Source organism: Poromitra crassiceps (assembly GCF_964638095.1).
Source record: "Poromitra crassiceps genome assembly, chromosome: 13".
In the NCBI taxonomy this organism is placed as follows: Eukaryota; Metazoa; Chordata; class Actinopteri; order Beryciformes; family Melamphaidae; genus Poromitra; species Poromitra crassiceps.
The window spans coordinates 38380551-38391834 of record NC_139644.1 but is presented as its reverse complement, the minus strand read 5'-3'; the positions used below and the strand labels follow the sequence as shown (position 1 = coordinate 38391834).

General features: G+C 41.8%; 1 protein-coding gene across 1 annotated transcript; it reads right to left on the bottom strand.

Moving 5' to 3' along the window:
* Window positions 1–221: 221 nt before the first annotated feature.
* Window positions 222–9506, bottom strand: LOC310788544 (G-protein coupled receptor 4-like; the record flags this gene model as incomplete). The annotated part of the gene is made up of 4 exons (XM_083650080.1): window positions 222–792; window positions 1314–1498; window positions 8948–9133; window positions 9480–9506. 4 exons carry the CDS (start codon window positions 9504–9506, stop codon window positions 222–224), a joined length of 969 nt encoding a protein of 322 aa, XP_083506206.1.
* Between the last annotated feature and the right edge of the window lie 1778 nt (window positions 9507–11284).

Below are 11284 nucleotides of genomic sequence, written 5' to 3'. Positions count from 1 at the left end.
GTAGATATCATGTATGATGATGGATCGATGCACAAATGAACAGAAAAAATAAATGGAGGCTGATCCATGCACCACAAATCCCTCTGGACAACAAATGCTCCTTTTAACTCTACTCTGTTAAATGACTCTACTTTAGGTGGGAGAAAGCTCCTCCCATCTCTTCTATTCACCTCCTCCTTTACATCCCCCTCCCTCCCCCTTCTCTCCCTCTCCTCCTCTTCCTACACATAGCTCCCTGAGATGTTGTCATTCACAGTGTCAGTGTTAGTGTTCTGTCCCTGCTCTTCATCTCTGGTCATCCTGCACCGACACAGGAAGGCCAGCAGCTTGTCTACAGCTCCTTTCCTCATGAAAACATACAGAACCAAGTCCATCAGAGGACTGAAGTGGATGAAGATATCAGCCAGGCGAGGATGAATGAGTGGCTCCCTACCCTCACTAATAAAACGACCCACCTCCAGGAGTGAAATGATCCCGGGCAGGAACAGCAGTGAGTAGTTTAGCAGCACCAGAACCAAGACTCCCAGGATTCGCCGTTTCTCCTCATGGGGGACAGAGATGGAAGCAGACAGAGCTTTGAGGGTCCCAGCCAGGAAGAAGATGAGCAGAGGGAAGGGGAGGAGGAAGAAGCTGGAGAAGAGGATCATTTCGGACACGATGGAATACATGGACATTGCCCCTGCGATAAACATGAAGACCACAACAAAGGCCCAGACCATGAAGGAGACAACCAGAGAGACCTTGGTGGTTCGTCTGAAGCGGTACCACAGTGGACAGGCGATGACCAAATACCTGTGATAGATAGATAGATAGATAGATAGATGATAGATAGATAGATAGATAGATAGATAGATAGATAGATAGATAGATAGATAGATAGATAGATAGATGGATGGAAGATAGATGCATCAGAAACAAAAACACACCGATAATAGATAGATACTGTAGATAGATAGATAGATAGATAGATACAGTAGATAGATAGATAGATGGAAGATAGATGCATCAGAAACAAAAACACACAGATAGAGATAGATAGATACTGTAGATAGATAGATAGATAGATAGATAGATAGATAGATATATAGATAGATAGATAGATAGATAGATAGATAGATAGATAGATAGATAGATAGATAGATAGATAGATAGATAGGTAGATGGATGGATGGATGGATAGATAGATGGATAGATAGATCGATCGATAGACGGATAGATAAATAGAGAGATAGATAGATAGATAGATAGATACTGTAGATAGAAAGAAAGAAAGAAAGAAAGAAAGAAAGAAAGACACACAGATGGTTAGTTACCTTTCCAGGGCTACACACACCATGAAGCCAACACTGGCCATCAATGCCCACCAGTAGATAAGAGACACGATGACTAGGCCTGTGGGTTCCATCCCCCATTTCTGGATGGCAATCATGCAGAACTGGATGAGATTGGAGATGAGGAGGTTGATGACATAAATCGGAGCAACCTGGCCATCTCGCACCTACAGGAACAGTGATACAAAAAATAAATGAATGACCCGAGTATTTGAGTGAGTTAAAGAAGATATGTCATGTGTTCTTTTTCACTAACAACAATAGAATGAGTTTAACATGATACAGTTTAGTCTAGTTTAGTTCAAGTGCAAATTCAATCACACAACTATCACTACACTGACGTATCACTTTGCCATTTAAAGGTATACTGGTCATTCAATTAAGAAATCAATTAACAAAAAGTAGTGCCAAATGCCTATTCTACATATTGAAATCAAGTATTTGGTAACACTTTATAATAACGTTAATTTGTAAGTCATTTATAAGCCTTTAGTTAATGATGAACTAATCACTTACAAAACATGAATATGCATTTGTAGATGATGAATAAATGCTATGTTAACATATCACAAATGTGTTGTAAGTCATCTATAGACTTTTAGTAAATTAAGTGTTTTTTCACATGTTATAAATGATGTGTAAATCATTTACAATTAATTTACAAGGCTTTCTGCATCCCCTTATCTAAAGTGTAAACCATCACACATAAGCCTACATTCACACAGGACGTGTGAACGCTTTGGAAATCATGTCGAGAGCGTTTTCATTGCGCACAGAGTGGAGTGTTTTCCCTGCAGTCGCGTGCAGTTTTGGACACAACGATCACACGGATGGCAGCCAGCTGGTTTCGTCTGTTTGATGTTGTTGACTGTAAACATGAAAGCCAGATTATTTCTAATTCTTGCAGCAGCGGAGGTTGAGGATCCCTCTGTGAGGAGAAAAGGTAGGATGAGTGAAAAGACGAGCAGGGCGCTTTTCCTCTAAATGTTGATAGAATTGCAGAATGAATAGAGAATGAATTGCAGAAAGGCGCTGGCAGCTGAAATAAGCACGGTGGGTGTGAACCCCGCCTAAATGTGTTACATACAAGGGGGTAGTTCTGTCAAAATTGAAGCCAATGTGGAAGTGCACTTAAACCTGCATTCTTTCAAATGGCCTGCAGGGGCGACCCATTGGTCTGTGGACTTCTGTTTTTTGACGCCTCACGTATGGCATTTTGTTCATTGCCATCTTGGATCTCGACACAAGTCCAGGGGTTTCCCACAGAGCATGGCCTGCTCCGTGATCGGCGAGCTGTGTGATTAGTGGACAAGCGACCTGTCAATCATGCCCTGGAACATTGTCTGCAACTACAACATAGTCTGAAACTAGCGATTGAGACCATAAACACATTAAGAAAGTGTTTACTGAGGCCATACTGGGTTGCCCCCTGCAGGCAAAGAGGACATTTCCGCATTGGCTTCAATTTTGACAGAGCTACCCCCTTGTATGTAACACATTTATGTGTCATGCAGGCCCAGTTTTACAGGGGTGCAAAAGCACGCATTGCACCCTTATTTTAATTGTCTGCATGCTCTGTTAAAAATTGTATTTTTTAATTATTTTATAAATGCTGCAGCTGCACTTACTGTTTAAATTTGAATTATAATTGTTGTTTTTCTTTGTTCTTTGATGTGAATTTATGGCTTTTCGGCACCTATATGTAACCTTTTAAGGTTGAGATAATTGTATTATCATTATATGGTCCAAATATTTCAGTAAAGCACTTGAAATACTTGAAATGTTCTTGCTTGGCTGGTATCATTCTACTTGAAATGATGGTAAAATGCATTATTTTTAGTAAAATAACGTGGGTCGGTCGGCCCGTGCATGTGCACCCCTTCCTATCTAGGATGCATCCCTAGTCATCTTGTTCTGGAACCGGCCCTGGTGTCATGAATGGTTTACACTTTAGATTAGGGGATGCAGAAAGCCTTGTATATTTACACATAATTTACAGAAGGTGAGGAACACTTATACTATACATGACTTACAACATATTTGTATATGTTAACATAACATTGATTAATCATCTACAAATGTATATTCATGTTTTGTAAATGGTTAATTCATCATTAACTAAAGGCTTATAAATGACTTACGACTGAATATTATTATAAAGTGTTAGCAAGTATTCTTGGGCGTCCGGCTAGTGTAGCAGTAGATTCCCTGCCTACCAACATGAGGGTCGCAGGTTCACACCCCCCCTGTGAGTTTCGCGCCCCCGTGTCTGGGGGTGGGAAGCTGGATTAAGGCTATGTGACCTGGTTGCTGGACTAGCGCCTCCTCTGGTCGGTCGGGGCGCCTGTTCAGGGCGGAAGGGAACTGATGGGAATAGTGTGATCCCCCCATGTTTTACTTCCCGCTGGTGTAGCTGCCCGCTGTCAGGTAAAAAGAAGCGGCTGGCAACTGCGCATGTCTCGGAGGGAGCATGGTGCTATAGTCTACGGCTCTCCCTAGATTGGCAGAGGGTGGAGCAGTGCCCGGGGCAGCAAGGGGGAAATTGGCCAAGTACAATTGTGGAGAAAATAAGGGGGAAATCAGGAAAAAAGAAAAAAAAAGTATTCTTTTTCCAAATACATAACAGATTAATGAAATAATGCATAAATCAATGAATGAAATTAACAAAGACAAATAAATGAAATTCATGAATCAAGGCTTGGATGAAACCTTAAGCAGAACTTGACAAATAAAGATGATTCAATAAAATGAAATTTTATTTGCCCACCTGAATTTATTCTGAAAATAAATTAAGGTATTGACTTGCTATTGCTATATAGATATCGATATAGTTTACAAAGACAGTCAGAAAAAATAAATCAACCATAACTCACGCACCATGGAATACAGAGCACAGATGGCCACCAAGGTCAAAGGAAGGCCGATGGAGGTGACGATCCATTCTGTCACACGTAAGACGGAGAGGAGGTGGAGGCCATAGTAGCTGATAAAAAAAACGTTGATGTCGTGGCTGTTTGAAGAAGCGTTGATGTTGTACTCTAAGGTGGTGGTGTTGATCAAAGCTGCCATTCTTCAGAGTGACTTTGACTTTCAATACATCAAACAATAACAGAAGCTAAAAAAAAAGAAAAGAAAAGTACTACTACAATTAATATGTAAAGTTAAACAGTAATTAAAAACAGAATTGAGAAAGGAATTAAAAAGAGGCAGCACCACTAACATAGGTAAAAAGAAGTAGAAGAAGAAGTACACACAAGCCTATCAAATATTTGTAAGAGGTGACCACATGAAATTGAATGTATGATAAATGATGAAATGTAAAATATGGTTTGAAAGCTGATGGAGCACAACCTGAATCTTGCATCTGGCGTTGTCTGCAGTCTTGTCCGTCTGCATCCAAACTGCCAACCTTCAGCAGTTATAATGTGAATAACACCCCACTGCAGCTTCCTATTTATCTACATCATCATGGATCATCGAGTTTCGTCATGCATTTAATTTCCTATGAGCATTTTCTTCCAAGAGAAATTCTGATTAATCATTACATCATGTCCATCTTCCTCTTTTTAGAAAAGAGAAAAGTTTGTAACTTGTTATTTCCTTTCTTTCCACTGGGTCAGCTGTGTCTGTCCTGGACGAGCCTCTATCATTGTGTGATATATTATTGTATCCTAATGCAAAGATTCTGACTGTGCAAAAATGACAAAAGCAGGATTTGAACGCTTAAAGCAGCTACGAGCAAGATTTTCGATTGTTATTAAACAGTATAATTACAATATTGATGCATCACATCTTACCTATAATAGTAGCTGAGACCAAAGCCTTGTGAATCGGAGATTGCTCCCTTAGATGATTATTAAGTCTGTGTCTGTCTAAACTCGCGTCAACAGGGGGCTCTCTCTCTCTCTCTCCTTACCGCCGGACCGGATAAACCCGGAAGTAAAACCCGGAAGTGAAACGCAGCTGCCTGCCTACCCCATTGGCGCTGCCTAGCAACATACCATAAATAATGAGAATGCCATGCATGCTCTCGCGAACATCTCTCGTTATATTATAACAGGTTTTTTGGAAGTTATTTTGTGGTTATGGCCGAAGTGGCTGCTGCAAACCGTTTCATTTCACTTCCTGATCTTCCCTGGCCACAGACAGACTAAGGCCCAATCCCAATTCCTATCTTAACCCTCAATCTTAACCCTCAGTCTCAAAAATGCGCACTCCCGCGAAGCCTAGTGCTGTCCCGATTCTCAGTGCGTTGAGTTAAGGGTCGAGATTGAGGGTGAAACGGCCCTCACTTTTAAGATTTTCCAGTACCACCCTTGGCGGTGAGTGCGATCCCAGAATCCCTTGCGTGTCATGGCTAGATCCCTTCAGATGAAAGATGGCGGCGAACGGAGGAAAAAAGCAGCCCTACAAATGTAAGTATTTCCTTGTTAATAGAGATGTAGAAATTACGAGAACCATTGTATTATATTAGTTAAAACGTCATTTTATGGATTTCCGTTTTGGACCCTTACGCAAAAAAATGTTGTTGCTAACTATCGATAGCCGGTAGCCGTGCTGGTGCGATCAAGCCATGACGCTATTGCTAACGTAGTTACGAAATGCCATAATTATTGGTGGTAATGTCGTTTAGAGTTGTTTTATACAGCCTACGTGTAATGTTTGCACCGTCATTTTTGTAAGATGATCTCCCAGGCTTTTTATCTAACGATAGTTACAGCTGCTGTAGCTAACTATCGTTAGATAAAAAGCCTGGGAGATAACTGCAAACTATTATCACATGAACACTGTAGTCTGTAGTTACAACACCCAGCAGTACCGCTAACATGTTTCGGTTTAACTGGTTAACTGTCATAGCGGCTCTGCTGGATGTTGTGACTACTGTGTTCATGTGATAATAGTTTGCATGAAACCAATAACCTACAGGTAGCCAAAAAGTAAAGATACTAATGTTATCCCTGTTGCATTTCAGGGACAACAGAGACAACGCGGGCCCTGATTCGTTTCAGGGCCAGCAATGAGGACCAGTTCACTAACGGAAAAATGAAACAAGCCCCCAGAAAACTATGGGAGTGAGTAATTTGTGGCTTGTGTAGTGTTCATATTCAGAACATAATTCTCAGTCACAACGGCAACTCTTGTCCTAGTGACCCAGCTTTCTGTTTTGAATATATGAACATTTCATGAATACGTCTAAGTAGATGGCAATGCATGACCTCATACATCTTTTTCACCATTCTGTCATAACCATCCCTTTTTTGTTATTACACAGGCAATTCATCAAAGAAGCTGGCTTGGAGGGCAAAGTTGGATCCCAACAGGCTGGCAAAAAATGGGAAAACCTTAAAACAAGATACAAGGTAGGCTAATGTCAATCCCTTGTCCCATCCTTAAAATCTCTTGTTAGTTCTTGTAAGTATTTTTTATGATAATGTGCATGTGTGTGTGTTGCAGGAACTGAAAACTCCCAAAACTGGGTCGGGCACTGATGCTGGGGAGGAGACAGCGGCTACCTGGCAGTATTATCTAGATATGCATGATGTTCTGGGTGGTAGGCCATCTATTGACCCTCCTCTGCTGGTGGCCTCATTCCAACCAGAAGGGGACCCTACAACTATACTTCTGGTAAGTATGGAAGACTAGCAAAAATCACATTTAATGTTTTAGTGTAACATACCCTGTACTCGTGCATCTCAAGTTTATTTTGTTCACTTTCGAAAATAACTGACAAAATACTGAAATTTCTAACAATATTCTAATTTATTGAGATCCACCTGTATGTGACTCATGGCCACGTGACCAGGTTATGTAATTTATTTTCTTCTTCTTCAGGAGATTGTTGATGGTCCCTGCACCCCAACCACCTCTACCGATGGTCCCTCTGCCGATGGTCCCTCTACCTCAGCGACTGTCTCTGGTCCTTCCACCTCAGCGACTGTCTCATCTGCTTCTGCCGTGGCCCTTAGCGCTTCTGCCAGATCCACCTCAAGCCCCCCAACCCCTTCACCTCAAAAAAAGAAAAAAAAAATGAATCCCATTGTTGACTTTTTGAAGAGCGAGAGTGCCAAGGAGCAGAAGCGCCACGAGGAGAGCGAGGCCAAAACTGAGCGCTTCCTCGGGCTGTTTGAGCGCATGGTAGAGAAAATGTGAGAAAATAGCCTTTTTCTCTCGCAGCTGTTTGCACTGTTCAAATGTTTGCACTACTGCCATTCCTACCTCAATTTTTATGTTGTTCAAATGTTTGCACTACTGCCATTCCTACCTCAATTTTTATGTTGTATGTGGATAATTTTATACCTGTTTTTGTAATATAAAGAAAAAGCTTGATTTAATAAAAAGTTGAAGTTGGTTTAACAAGGCTGTGAGCATAACTTATGTAATTTATTTAGTATGTAATCACACTAGATTTTCTCAACATAGCTAGTAGAAACATTACCATGAAATAGAAAAAAATAGGTACTTAATTTTTCTGAAAAGATTTATTTGACAAAAATAGGTGTAAATTGAAAACAAAAGAACTACAGAATCTTGCATATCCATAAGAAGTTTACATGTGGATCTGTGTGCATCAAAGAAAATGGTTGACATGCCAAATACCTTAACATACAGTACAAACTATATACAGCAGTCTTATCCATTTTGTATCACAGACATCCATAAGAGGTAAACATGTGGAGCTTTGTGCATAAAAATAAACATGTAAAATACTTAAACATTCAGTACAAACTATATACACAGCACTCAGCATTTTCTTTTATCAGACAGCATTACTGTGGGCCCTGCACATGGCCTCAGATTAAGGCAGCCAATCTGTTCCTTTCAGCATTTCCAGACCTTTCATGAGCTACTAGGGCATCACGGGGTGGGCGAGGCTCAAACATGTCCTGTGCAACATCGTCATCCGGCTCAAGCATGTCTCCATTGTCCAAACACACATTGTGTAAAAAGGCACAGGTAGATATGACCACAGGTGAGAATGTGGGCCTAACCTCTAAGGCCTTGAAGAGGGTGGATCTCCATCTAGTTTTCATTACACCAAAAGCCCTTTCAATGATGCTGCGCCCACGGGCATGATGGTAGTTGAAGCGGGACTCTGTGCGTCCCACAACAGGCTCTTTGTAAGGCGTGATTAGGCTGATTGGTCTGTCCAGACAGGGATAGCCTCCATCTCCAAGAATGATGTAACCGGTGGGTGGGTACTGTTGTGTCCTGTAAAAAGTACTGTTCTTCATAATGCGTGTATCGTGAACTGACCCTGGGTAACCGACAAAGATGTCCAGAAACTTTCCATTTGAATCACAAATGGCCTGCATGTTTATCGAAAAGAAACCTTTGTAATTCAAATAGTCGATTCTGTGCAGTGAGGGAGGTTTTATTCTAATATGGCAGCCATCTATTGCACCCACAACACAGTTAAGGACAGGGGTTCCTGAAAGCTGCCCAAATCCTTGGCCAACTGCATTAAGCTCTGCTGGTTGTGGGAAATGGATGGCTAGCTTCAGGTTCTTCCATATCCGTTGTGCAACTCGGTGGACTACCCTGTGAACAGTGGATTTTGGCACACTGAAGACGCTAGAAACAACACGATATGACAGTCCATGAGCCAGCCAGTATACATATATCAGGACCTCTAGTTGAGAGCCCCAGCCATGGTCCTGTTCCCTCAGTAGAAGTCTTTGCAAACCCTGCATGGCTCTTCTGGTCAGGCGGAAGTCCTGCTTCAGCTCGGCCTCTACGTTGAACCACAGACGCAGTATAGGAACATCGTGGTTCAGCTTGCAGTACGCCGTCGGATGACCACTCTGAAAAGTTCACATGGAAGATTTTAATAGGTGAAACTGCAGAAAACGTGAAAGCATTTTCCCATCCCCAAAATCACCACTGCATATTTTTTCCTTCCCCACATAGGGACAGACTAACGTTTGATACAATGCATGTGTACTGTATTATTTCAGACCTGCACAAAAATGTTTTGAATGTGTCTTTAGTATCACTAAATAAACACAAATCAATAGGCTAAGTAACGTTCGCTCGATTTAAATGCGTTATCACAAATGGATTGAGACTAGGCTATTAGCAAAGTTAGCATGTGGTGTTGCTATGCAAACGAACTTACAAAAATACGTCTTTGCAGTCTATTCTACATACCTGAAACTGATCCACCAGCATTCCCATGCGTCGGAAAAGTCGTCTTTTTCTTATCTCTCTCCGTTTGGATGTGCAGATTCTCAAAAAGATGCCTAAAGCCCAAGCAAAGGAAATCAACGCAGCTGCAGACGGCATTTTGGTGTTTGTTGTTTGGTAACACGTCGCATCCGAGGGTAATCGCCGACTAATGATGACGTATATGCCGTCTTCTTCTTCTTCTTTAGAATTGACAGAATGGACGGAGCTTTGGCGTATTGCTGCCCCCCACAGTCTGAAGACGTAACTGCCTTTAAGGGGTGTCCCATTTTAAAGTCGCAAGATAGCCCTTAACACTTAGTTTTGAGGGGTACTTAAATTGAGGGTTGAGCTTGAGGGTTAAGATTGAGGGTTAAGAAAAGAATTGGGATTGGGCCTAACACTGGCCGATTAACTCGGGGTTCAAGCGAGACTACTCTGCCTTGGTCTCGTCTACTATTAGAGGTAAGATGTGATGCATTACTATTAAATTTAGACTGTTTAATAACAATCGAAAATCTTGCTCGTAGCTGCTTTAACCTTTGCATTAAAAGACAACCACCACTCAACTACTGAGCAAATCACATCACCATTGCATGTGCAATCTGGGCACCCATCTCGGTTAAACAAAAAAACAAAAAACATTTTTCTCTCTAACCTCTGGGGGCAGGCTCGTTCGTAAACGTAAACGGAACTAAAGGGGCTCCGTCGGCAGCGTAAGAAAATCCCTTTCCGCTCCCTGCAAGCTCTGCCATTGGCTCCAACTGACCGGTTGTGTTTGTGTGCGTGTCTGTGTCTGTGTGTGTGTGTGCGTGCGTGTGTGTGCGCATGGATTTTGTAAATAACGACAATGGGCTATTAGTGAGAAAACTGAACTGAAGTTACATAATATAGTGGCCACTGACCAGTCATAATCCACAATATCTTGTGCTTTTGAGTCTTTACTGCTGATTTTACAGTAGGCTAAATCTAAAGGGGAACTTACGCCCCCAGATATGTGACAAAACGGCATGCTGCTTGATTAAAAAAACAAAAAAGAAGCAGAAGACATCTCTTGTCTCACTACACTCTTTGGTGTGTTCAGACCAATGAGATAAATAAAATGGAGAGAGCGTGCCTATCTCCTCCCTGTATGGTGTATTGAAGCCAGAATCTTCTCAGACCAGAGAACCAGAGTCTGTGCAGTAGCTCTTTTAATAATAATAATAATAATAATAATAATAATACATAAGTTTTATATAGCGCTTTTCTGGGGAACTCAAAGACGCTTTACAATACATAGAAAAGTAATACACTAAACAAAACTAAATAACAAGAACGAAAACAAATACAAATCAATAGATTGCAGAGATGGAATGGTGGTTAGAGGTAGAAGTCAGATATTGTAGGCTGTTTTGAAGAGGTGGGATTTGAGTTGGGTTTTGAAGGAGGTGAGTGAGTCAGAGTTTCTGATATTGAGGGGCAGAGAGTTCCAGAGGGTTGAGGCAGCGATGGCAAAGGCTCTGTCCCCCGTGGTGCGGTGCTTGGTTTTGGTGATGGGGGTGAGGAGGTTGGCATCAGCAGAGCGGAGACGGCGGGTGGGGGAGTGGCGCTGGAGGAGATCTGTTAGGTAAGAGGGGGCCAGATTATTGAGGGCTTTGTAGGTGATGAGCAGGATTTTGAAGTGGATGCGGTGTTGAATGGGGAGCCAGTGGAGATGTTGGAGGATGGGTGTGATGTGTTCTATGGAGCGGGAGTGGGTGAGTAATCGGGCAGCTGAGTTTTGGACATATTGCAGTTTACGGAGGACA